The 11,447-nt window shown below is 49.4% G+C and overlaps 1 protein-coding gene and 1 long non-coding RNA gene across 51 annotated transcripts; both read left to right on the forward strand.

Moving 5' to 3' along the window:
* The first annotated feature begins 1,185 nt into the window (after window positions 1-1,185).
* On the forward strand, window positions 1,186-4,539 carry LOC119452811 (uncharacterized). Of its 50 annotated transcripts, XM_049667248.1 has the most exons (7): window positions 1,186-1,341; window positions 2,905-3,876; window positions 3,916-3,951; window positions 3,991-4,026; window positions 4,066-4,101; window positions 4,141-4,290; window positions 4,331-4,539. In XM_049667248.1, the coding sequence occupies exons 1-7, from the start codon at window positions 1,245-1,247 to the stop codon at window positions 4,459-4,461; spliced, it is 1,458 nt and encodes a 485-aa protein (XP_049523205.1). In that variant the 5' UTR covers window positions 1,186-1,244; the 3' UTR covers window positions 4,462-4,539. The 50 variants fall into 50 exon arrangements, with proteins under 50 accessions (XP_049523205.1, XP_049523192.1, XP_049523210.1 ...); XM_049667235.1 differs by having other exon boundaries at window positions 2,905-3,951; XM_049667253.1 differs by having other exon boundaries at window positions 2,905-3,951; window positions 4,141-4,191; window positions 4,307-4,539.
* Window positions 4,540-8,239: 3,700 nt separating this feature from the next.
* Window positions 8,240-11,232, forward strand: LOC125945501 (uncharacterized). Its single transcript, XR_007466936.1, has 2 exons — window positions 8,240-10,646; window positions 11,027-11,232. It is a non-coding gene; the product is annotated as an uncharacterized LOC125945501 (long non-coding RNA).
* The last annotated feature ends 215 nt before the right edge of the window (window positions 11,233-11,447 follow it).

An 11,447-nucleotide genomic window follows, 5' to 3' on the forward strand; every position in this document is an offset into this window, starting at 1 on the left:
ATGCGCATTGTGAGACGTCGACACTGATATGACAGTAGAATGAAGGCGATATTTGACGTTTTTGAAGAGAAGAATGGCGGAAGAGGTATAAGCCGAGAGAAATGTGGCACATCTACAGTTACATTTACGGCTTCCACACTCTTAGTGCCACAGTGACACATACGCAGTTGCACATACCAAGGGGTTCAGGAATAGCGGAGGCTAAAATTAATAAATTTAACAAAATCGAATACGCTCTTAGAGATACCTAAGAGGCTGCATTATACCTAATGGTTTTATTTCGTGATTAGTAGTAGTAGTAGTAGAAAACTTTATTTGATGTTGTGTAACGAAGTCCCAGAGTTCGTGATGTACTGTTTTATTACACAGAGCAGAGTTGCTCTAACAACCGGTCTTCTTTCGGTCAACATGCAATGGTAATAAAAGCCGTTGCTAATACATATATCAATCAGCATATCCTCCCAAATACTGACCAATTGATGTACACGAACCCGTGGTGGACGTGGACAGGGAAAGCTTCGTTCTAAGAAAAGGAACTTCATTAGATTGTGTGAAGGCGGGTCTTCCAGAGTCTGGTTATTAGTGCTAGGATATAATTGATCCACCAATATATCGAACGATCTTCATTAACATACTCATGCAGCGGCCAACCCTCACAGCTTTCAATTTCTCAGGTTAGCAAGCCCACCCACATTTCGCCGTCTACCGCTGTACACAGGTGCTAGTCAGCTTGCGTGGATCAGAACCCCTGGCACCTTCATTTAATGACGTCTAGACAGTTAATAAGGAAGTGCATTTCGTTAGCATCATTGTGTCACAATGTGAAAGGAGCCTGCTTTGATGATCAAGAACTCAGATTTTGCGCATGAGCGTGGGCAAAGGAACAAAGCCATGAAGCACCTCCGCAGATCAATCACTAACCAAGCGCACACTTTTTCGTCAACCAGTGTCGGCGCTGTCAATCAGAAGAGACCAAGGTCTCCCGCTGTCTCAAGCTGCAGACAGGCTTTCTAGTGCGTCATGCATATGCGGGCAGTATTTCATCCTAGAAAGAAAATGTACATGTTTCTCTACGCGAAACAATACTCGTGCTGGCAAACAATATTGCGAAGGGCTATTTTTTCTCGCGTGTATGCACAGCTTGACCTTCCCGATGACAAGCGAGGGGGAACGAAAATGTTGTATATAAGATGCACCGGTGTCCGGGAGACACCAAGACCTTGCCGTAATCCGGGACAGGGACCATGGCTCGGCTGTTGCTGGTCTGCGCGCTTTCCGTATCATTCGCCTGCTTCGCCTCTGGCTACCAGTCGCGATACTACTTCTCAAGTAATGGCTTAGGTGAGTGCACTTTGCAAATTCTGTGTCATGTAAGTATGTCCGCAATCACTTAACTAGATTCAACGGTGACAATCTTGAGCCAAACTCACTGGATTTTACGTAGCCGGTCTATAAGCCCTGCGTTCAGCAGTGACGCACTTTCTCGTATCGGTACTCCAGCCATGCCTTTTGTAACCAACATTCTTCTTGTACGAGATTTTCTTTATTTTATTTGTATGACAGCTACAGGCGAAATAATTAACGGTAAGATGACACAACTAAAGTTCGCTGAAGGAGATTTCTCGCTAAAAAACCAACTCGGCATATTGAAATCCAATTTACTCTTTTCCCTAATCTTCAAACTCTGACACAAGCACGCCTTTCTGGATAGCTTGCTTACCCCACATGTGAGTGCTCTAGAGACCAAAGTTGGAGCAACTCTGAGTATTGTTGCCTCGACCAAGTGCAGAGTCTCATTCCATGTGTTTAGGGTCGTCACCGCTGGTAACTGGCACTAAAGCAATGGACATCAAGTGCCTGTCCTATATATGCGACTTACCTTAAGTCAAAAAACTTTAAGCTAGTCATCTGTAAAGAAAAGGTGCACCCTCAGTTCGGGCAGCCCTGCCGGGACACAAGCACAAGGGAAATGCGCAAAATGAGCAAACCAGAAGCGGCTTGCAGTTTGATATATTGAATGCGCCAACAGACAACTGCATATAGGACCGCAATGCTTCTCTATTCTTACGCGCCGCATAAGAACAGACGTTTTTCGGCTGTTTTATTCCTATATAATCCGAAATGCCTAACTTTTGATATAAACCAGCTCGCCTATAGATGGCAGCTACCAGAGAAAGCCAAGGATTTTTATTAATCATATCATAAGAAGCCAAAAAGAAAACAGCAAGAAGTCATAAGAAGTACGTGTAATGCGAAGACGAGGCAACCTTCCCTACTTGCGGCAAATTATTTTTTCTTCAATTTTCACTTCCACTAATTTAACATTTCTTTAATTCAAGTAGTAAGTACAAGGTTTTTCAACTATGTTGTCCTTGGTGTCGTTGTTGAATTTTTATTGTATGGTTATCTGCTCATAGTAATTCCAAGAGCAAAGCAGAGGTGCATTGTACTACTTGTCACTAACAGTAACAAGAAAACAGTTCAGTCTGCTTTATGCAGCTGTGAGTTTCGCTCTGCGACGTTGTGAGTTAAGGCACTTGCAGTTATGTAAACGGTGGTTGGAGGGCCAAGTTGGACTTAAGTCGACCACGTAGAAACTATGTTATCTTCCAAGCAATCTGCCAAATGAACACGCGCTGCAACCTCTTCGCAAAGCTTGCAAAAGTGACATCTGTTGAAACATCACTATATAGAAAGGTGGCGCTATCTATCCAGTATGCGCATAATAGCAGAAATGTGATGTACACAATTCTCAAGGTTTTTCTCAACGGAGCTGTTTGCACTGTTTTTGGTTAATCGAAAAACAAAAATGCGGAGTTGCTTTCTTGACATAAAAATGAAAACCAGCCCTACTTTGCCACATAAGATTAGTAATAACTAACCTTTCTCTCGACGTATTAACAGGTGGTGGACAAGGTGGTGGATTGTTCGGCAGCGGTGGCCTAAGTAGCCTCTTCAGTGGAGGAGGATTTGGAGGTAGCGGCCTCGGCGGCGGCTATGGTGGTGGTGGACAAGGCGGTGGAATGTTTGGCAGTGGCGGCCTCGGTAGCCTCTTCAGTGGAGGATATGGAGGTAGCGGCCTCGGCGGCGGCTACGGTAGCAGTGGACAAGGCGGTGGAATGTTTGGCAGCGGCGGCCTCAGTAGCCTCTTCAGTGGAAGATATGGAGGTAGCGGCCTCGGCGGTGGCCTTGGTAGCCTCTTCAGTGGCAGCCTTGGAAGTGGTGGCTACGGCGGCAGTGGTGGTTTCGGCAGCGGCGGCTTGGGAGGAGGCTACGGTGGTAGCAGCGGTTACAGCGGGAGCGGCTATGGTGGAAGCAGTGGTGGCTCTGGCGGTAGCGGCATGAGTAGCGGCTTCGGCAGCCTTGGAGGAGGTAGCGGCTTGAGCAGCCTCTTCGGCGGCCTTGGAGGAAGTAGCGGCTTCGGTGGTGGCCTCAGCAGCGGTGGCCTTGGTGGTCTCTTCGGCAGTGGAAGTTCAAGTCGCCGACGCCGTGCACGTGGACGAGGACGCGGAAGGCGCTATGGTGGAAGCGGCGGCTTCGGCGGCAGTGGATATGGTGGCAGCAGCGGCATGGGTGGAGGCCTCGGCGGTTACGGCGGCAGCAGCATGGGTGGAAGCTTTGGCGGCGGCAGCGGCATGGGTGGTGGCCTTGGTGGATACGGCGGAAGTAGCGGCATGAGTGGAGGCCTCGGTGGTTACGGCGGCAGCAGCGGCATGAGTGGAGGCTACGGCGGATATGGTGGCAGCAGCAGCATGGGTGGAGGCCTTGGAGGATACGGCGGAAGTAGTGGCATGAGTGGAGGCTTCGGTGGATATGGAGGCAGCAGCGGCATGAGTGGAGGCTACGGCGGATACGGCAGCAGCGGCATGGGTGGAGGCCTTGGCGGATATGGTGGTAGCAGCGGCATGAGTGGAGGCTACGGCGGATACGGCAGCAGCGGCATGGGTGGAGGCCTTGGCGGATATGGTGGTAGCAGCGGAATGAGTGGAGGCTACGGCGGATACGGCAGCAGCGGCATGGGTGGAGGCCTTGGCGGATATGGTGGTAGCAGCGGCATGAGTGGAGGCTACGGCGGATACGGCAGCAGCGGCATGGGTGGAGGCCTTGGCGGATATGGTGGTAGCAGCGGCATGAGTGGAGGCTACGGCGGATACGGCAGCAGCGGCATGGGTGGAGGCCTTGGCGGATATGGTGGTAGCAGCGGAATGAGTGGAGGCCTCGGAGGATATGGCGGTAGCAGCGGCATGAGTGGAAGCTACGGAGGCTATGGCAGCAGCGGCATGGGCGGAGGTTTCGGTGGATCCAGCGGCAGCTGGCGGCATGGGTGGAGGTTTCGGCGGATCCAGCGGCAGCGGCGGCATGGGTGGAGGTTTCGGTGGTCTTAGCAGCCTCGGCAGTTTCGGAGGTGGCTCCAGTGGAGGTCAAGGGGGTAGTTCACAGCAGAAGGTGTCCTTATTCTAATTTACAGCAGTAAATTAGAGACTCGCTTGGGAGAAGATATGTGTGCGAAAATAAACTCCCCCTGTCCCTCGGAAAAAACAGTGTCTGTGCTTTTTACATTACGTTAACACTTTACTTCTGCCTCAATAACATGTGTTTGTGCATTTGATTATGAAATGGCGTATATGCTACTCATGCAGCGTAAGTGACAAGCGAAGGAACCACATAAAAGAATGAAAATAATGCGAAGCCCTTCAATTGCATAGTCAAAAAGCAAAGGAATGTCTGGAAAAACTTATTAGGAGTAAGGAACAAACAATTGTAAGTAAGATGAGAAACATTTAGGCCTATTGACTCATAACGAGCTGGATGGCGCAAATAATTTGTTTCTGCAAGGGTTCTATCAATGAATTCTCAACAGTTCTCGAAAAATAGGACATAAAGACAGAGCCATACGTAAGAGGCGATACATTAGGCCGTTATTGGTGCTTTTCCTAACCATGGGAATTACTAGATTTTTTATGCCGGGATTTATTATGATTGTCTGCAGGGAAGCTCCGTAATTATTTATCCAATGTACAGCGTTTTGTGTGTGAGTGTGAAACAGACATTGCTGCCATTCTACCGAATTTCCAATGGGCTAAATTTAAGGAAACAATACGTTGCCGTTTGCTAGGAGCTAAATACATTAGGCCTGGACAACTCGCATATTCTTAGGCAAAAAGTAGGTCCTGCGCGTTGAATGCTTCTCACAAGCGACTCGAATTAGCAACCTGCATTCAAGTGTAGGTGTTTGTGTGCCGAATCTTTAAGTGCTAGTACGGGCTCAGAAGCGCGCCATTGGCCTGCACACGGCTCTTAAATGGAATGTCTTGGGTTGGCGGGGGCCCCTCAGGACCGTTTGGTTCAGGGTACAGGCAGTGTTTCCAAGAAGCTACAATATGTCATCAATAGCACCTATATTACAACCTATGCGCCCTCTTGGGTGCCTGGGGACATCGCTCTATGAAAACATAAGTGACCGAGCAAGCTGGTAAATTTACTGCGATTAGCATATCTTGGGAACTCTACGCCCTTTTCGGGATGTCCACCCGTATATACATTTCCGAGCGCTGACTTCACGGCAATGCCAATAGGTGGCGCAGGGTGTCCAGAAAGGAACGCGTGAGAGGAGTTCGGTTGCCGCAGGGCACGTTTCGCCGTGTTCACATGCACCGGTGCGCCATGCATTTCAGAGGCCACCGGTAGGCTTCGCGGCCGCGACGCTAGATGGCGCCGAGTGTATTGTAGGGAGGCGTCAAAGAGGAGTCCCGTTGGAGTACACGTCTCATACATACCTTGTTTCGACGGCGGCAATACGTTCTGTCGCTATACTTGTATTGATGCAATGCTAACGTATTACTGTCCCCAGTCATCGTCAGATGGGTTCGGCCGCAATACTTTTTTTATTTATATGTGGAAGCGGCCCGCAACTCTGCCCTAGGCCAGGGCTTCTCAGGACATAGTTAAAAAAGTTCTTTGTCTGTCTGTCTCTGGAAGAGCAGAGGCGTGATGTGCTTTGTCGTGAACTGCAGAGACTGTTGCAGAGGGCTTGAACGGGCGGGATGGGAGTATGCGCGAGCTTCATCTGCATCAGCCGCCCAAGGAGCACTCGTGTTTACAACCTTTCTTCATGCACACCTTTCCGCAAGCGAGCACAAGAAGCACCACTGCCAGCGCTGGATAGCCAATTGCCGGCAACGACTGCCAGGCTAACACTGCTTGCAGCCACAACACAGCGTTACTACTACCGCTTGCACGAAATCTAACCGAATGTTGCCAGAGGCAGAATATCTTTCATCGCCCACCGACTCCTCAAACAAGGCTTCCAATTCTCGGACCTTGAAATAGTATGGACTCCAGGACACGAGTACCTCCGAGGAAATTAGCGTGCGCACACTGTAGCCCGAGCTCATGCCATCCCGGTGTCACAAGAGTGGGATACGGCCGCATCTATGGAGCCGTATTACAACGCCATATTACAACACCACAGATTGAACAGGCGACAATACCCACGCCCACACAAGACCCTCTCACGCGAAGACGCAGTAGCTTGGCGACAATTACAAACCAACACATACCCCCATTTAAGCAGATTACACGCAATACACCCTGCACTATACACGCACAAATTCCCCCTTCGTAACGACTACGCTTCCTATATATCAGACCACATGGGCGTGCTCCAACATACAGGTAGCCCCACAAATACCCAACCCCACACCTGACGCCGTGCTGACTAGCTCAAACCCTCGTGACCAGCAACAACTGGTGCGGCGGCCCGGGAGACAGCAAGAGCCGCAGGAACCCTGGACTGAGGGCAGCCTCCCAGCACAAGCAGCAAGACACCTACCTGCTTGTTCTTTTTCTTTTTCAATAAATGTTTTTCCTCCTTCTCCTCCAAATTTTAGGACGCGTAAGCTTCGCCGTTTAGAGTGGACCGCGATAGCATTCAAAAATTCCTGACTGCTTCTCACGCTTCCCGGCAACTGAGGCTTATGTAACCGTAATGTTTACCGGGAAACGAAGACGAAGACGAGCTTTCTGGTAGAAACGCGGCCTCTTGCGTGGGCCGATCCCGAAAGTTGTGCACAGCCGCGCACAAAACATTACATCGTTTTCAGGTTCTGCTGTTGTTTTGCACTTTTAATATTTAAGTCTGAGAAGATTTAACATAAAAGGGGTTCACTGTCGACGTTTTGTTCCATTACAGTTGTTTCCAGGCTGTCATTCTCGAAATTCCGAGGAATAAAATTGGCAAGAATGTAAGACAAGGTATGAGTAACTTTAGTGATAGAATGGTGTCGCAATATAACCAGCATATAGCGCATGTCATATAGCAATGCGTGGCACATACATATACCCCAATATACACGCCAACTTTCTCTCACGGACAACTCCGCTGGCGCCGGAGCCGACACCGGATTTTCTGCGAAACGGGGTTCTTAACGCTGGCGCACGCAAGTCTGCGCAACGTACCTGCCACTCAAGCGCGACAGACACACTCGGACAAGCTTACTTTCCATACCAGCGAACTCAAGTGTGGAGGAGGAACAAACATTTATTACTGAAAAAAAAAAGAATGAAGGTTGAGTCCCTATTCCAAGACTCCAGCGGCCACCGCGACCCGCTCAGCTTGATCCATGCAGGAGGCCCTTTTAGGCCTTGAGGTCAGCAATAGCGAGGATGGCCTCCCAGGGTTCCCTTATCAAGGCGAGTACCAAAGGTGAAATAATAGTATCAGGTATTTTGGCGCACTCCCACGTTACGTGAGACAATGAAGGTCAGTACCCGCACCGCGGGCAAGAGGTATTATGCAAGGTTCGGTTTAGTTTACGGTATCTACCTAAATGTGGGTAGGTATGCGTCTGTATTCTTGTATATTTCTGCGCCTCCTCCGCATTAAATAGTCTGTGTGGTGGTGGGGCCGAGAAACAAATGGCCGGCGAGCGATCACTTGGCCACTTGCAACATTTTTGTTCACGCGTATGCGAACACATTTTAATCTGCGCTAAGTAATCAGGAAATTATTTCTAAGTTATCTGATCAGCGCTGGCTTCAGAAAAAACGCGGTCGGGATCACACACCTTGGTCGGAGCAGGTCGTGAATAGGAATCTCCTGTGCGCACACACGCGCCTATTGCCGAACGAAGTTGTTAAACACACAGTTAACAACGGCAACAGGTTACCGGCCGTAACAACCATAAACATCTATCACTGCAAAGAATAGAATACAAAGTGTAAAGGCAAACATCAGACCGCTACAGTCGTCACTTTCATCCGTAAGCTTCCACATTCATTAAGATTGCAGTGAACTAAGAACGAATATATGAAAGGTTTGCACTACATTTGCAGCTCTGGCATAAGTCTTGTGTCCTCTGCTTACCGTGGTGAAAATCAATATATAGCGGCTGTCTGAGGCATTGCCGGCGGCCACCGTGGCCTATGTACGCAAGTGAATAAACGCCATTTAAGAAGAGCTCACTGTTGGGTGCTGTTATGTGACCAAATATGGTAGTGCCCCTATAGGTACGGAGCGGTAAACGCTGAATAGCTAACCTCTTTCACGCCAACTTCGACTGCTGGTAAGGGCCCGAATTCAAAACATTGGAAAAGACAGTCTAAGTAAACGAGCATGTGCAACTTGGCATGTGCCACGGGGCACGGTAACATTCTTACAAACTCTTATACCTTCCTTATTGCAATGGCCAACAGCCCCATGCGTGGCACATGCAGCTGTGATGAGACGCTCGCACACATTATCTGTGACTGCCCGCGCTATACTGCCGAGAGGCAAGCGATGTGCAGAGTGATTGCCCAATTGGAGAATCGTCGACTATCAGAACTGAAACCTCTAGGCTAGTGCTCCCAAAAAACATCCGCGCAGAAGGGCTTATTCGCGCTCCTAAGATTCCTGTGGTCGACGGGGCTTCACAAAAATTTTAAAACACCGCCCCCTGCCGCTCTATAGTGTACGCGGTGTCTTTGTGCTCGTGTCTCTTTCTTACTCCCCCCTCCCCCTTCCGCTTTATCTCTCTTTTTATCCCCCTATTCCTTCCCCCCATGCAGGGTACCCAACCGGAACTACCTCTGATTAACCTTCCTGCCTTTCTTTCCATCCTTTCTCTCTCTCTCTCTCTCATGCTCGGTCAACCTTCCAGAGTGGTTTGGTGTCCAGATAGACAAGCAGAATGAGTGGCAAAATTGTGAAGAAGTCGGCAGCAGGAAATTGACGCAGTCCGCTACACGGAAGGGAAAAGTCGCAGTTTAGCCCGAAAGCCTAAGCATTGATTGCGATAGCAAATTAGTAGACAGCTATACGAAGTAAGGGTACTAGTTTTATCGGCCGTATAAACTTGTAAACATTCGCTTACTAAATTACCAAGCATGGTGAAACACATATCATCCCACTTGATGACCGCGCACACTCGCTGCCAAAACGCTGGGATGAGTAGCGTTTGAAGCAGCAGCTGAGTATCGGCTGCCATAGCGATGCGAATGGACAAACGTGTTGCGTCTCGCTCCAACGCGAACTAAGCGGCGAAACCACAGCGCCCACGAAGCTATCAGCGCTCGGTGCACTCTGTCCCCATCGCAGGTCACCTTCAAGATAGGGCCCGTGCGGCCACGCGCGGCTGCGGCATACGCACCCACCGTCGGAGTATAGAACATCCTCCCCCCCTTCCACTCCTCCTCCGGTGGCTTGCACTCTTCCTCCCTGTTTTCCTCCCTTGCGAGGGGAATGAGCCTCCATCATCGGCTCAACCTCGCGCGCTTTCACTCGCACATGTACCATAAGGCGCCCGACAACGATGTCGCCGCCCTTGGACTTTATACGGACTATCACGGCGACGGCGACGTCGTAAGTGCGCCTGGAGTGTCCATATAATTGAAATCGCAATAAAAAGTGGCGGAACCAATCTCACAATGACTGTTGACGGTAATGCGTTGAGCATTGAATCAATATAGCGACACGAGGTATTGCCACCGTCGAAACTATAGTTATATGTGAGGTGTGTACTGCAGCGGGAATTCTCTTTCGTTCTTCCTAAGAACAATCGGTGCCATCGAGCACTGCCGCCACGAAGCCTGCAAGTGACCTCCGAAATGCATGGCGCGTCGGCGCTTGCAAACGCTGACAAACGTGTAAGGGTACGGCCACGCTAGCGGCAAAAACGCGCGCACCGAAAAGCGGCAGGAATCGAGGGTTTTGCGTCGTGCCGCACGAAAAGGGTCTCGGCAGGCCTCGGAAACTCCACTGGTTTTTTTGTCCACGCGAATTGCAGCGCCATCCATGAGATGGATGCGAAGCCAAAATCGCTTTTCCTTTTTTTTTTCTAGTCAACCCTCTCTCAATTTTGTCGTTTCTCTCTCGCCTTCAACTATCGGCGGCGCGGCTGGCGCGTCCCGCGCTCATCGTCGGCCGTGCTGACAACGGCCCAAACGGCAGAAATTTTTTTTCTGACAGTATGCGGTCAGTTTTGCGGTTTTCGCCTTCCGCGCTAGTAGTGTGGTCCATGCAGTACCTCACCGTTGAACCTTTGCCGGCTTTTTTCCGCAATGTATCGCAGCTGTCGCTATTCGTGTGTGGTTCGATCGTGTACGAACAGATAAAGACGAAGTGAGCCACGCGACGTGAAATTCTACCGCATCCCTAAAGACAACAGGTGAGCACCGTGCTATTTACTCCCCGGTTTTTATTTGTGATAGTAATTGTGCGCAGTCATACATGGCTGTCCGGTGGTGAGGCAGCAGCTAGCTAGGTGATTTGAAAACACCACAACGATGCAGTGAATCGTTATGTCAACAATCAGCGAACATAAAGCTCCTTATAAATATAGTACCACCTGTGCGTATCGCAAGGAACACGTGTGTAGGTGTGCGCTTTGCACTTATTTCTAGCTAATTGGTCGCCATTGATTAAAGATGCGTTTCTGAGAATTAAGGTTGACATATCACAACTAGTATTCTGCCGCGACGCGAAACGAGCTTAGTTTTGTATGTTCCAACTGCGATGTTATAATTTATGATCTTCACTGTTCTTCAGCATGGAAGCGTTTTTAACCTACGCTGGAAGGATGGACCTACTGGGTTTGCCCAGAGACAAAGTCAACAACCGCAGAATATGCTCGGCGCACTTCACGGAGGTGGATTTTATGCACCGAGCGAGAAGCAGGCCGTGAGAAGCTATTCTGCGCATTGGCCATTAGAGCAATTACAATAAATGTTTTTTACATGTGCGTACATGAAACACCATCTGCGTTTTGTTGCATTCTATAGTGTGTTGCACTGTCTGCTCAAATTCTGGTTTTCGCAAACGAACACAATAAAGTGAGTCCAAAGTATTGTTTGTGTTGTAAGTGGAATTATTTTTTAATACAATTTGGGCACACGCTTGCTTGATTGTAACAATGAACGCGACTGCGTGCATGAAAGCGCAAAAGAATCCACAGCGCACAAGCATCTGA

The sequence above is a fragment of the Dermacentor silvarum genome, chromosome 5 (genome assembly GCF_013339745.2).
Source record: "Dermacentor silvarum isolate Dsil-2018 chromosome 5, BIME_Dsil_1.4, whole genome shotgun sequence".
Lineage (NCBI taxonomy): Eukaryota > Metazoa > Arthropoda > Arachnida > Ixodida > Ixodidae > Dermacentor > Dermacentor silvarum.

What these genes read in the sequence shown, in the direction of transcription:
- LOC119452811 (XM_049667227.1), top strand. Translation starts at nt 1,245, where the DNA reads ATGGCTCGGCTGTTGCTGGTCTGCGCGCTTTCCGTATCATTCGCCTGC. An exon ending in CAGCAGCGGCATGGGTGGAG is followed by an intron (nt 3,952 to 3,990) that starts GCCTTGGCGGAT and finishes GAATGAGTGGAG; the next exon opens with GCTACGGCGGATACGGCAGC. An exon ending in CAGCAGCGGCATGGGCGGAG is followed by an intron (nt 4,291 to 4,330) that starts GTTTCGGTGGAT and finishes GCATGGGTGGAG; the next exon opens with GTTTCGGCGGATCCAGCGGC.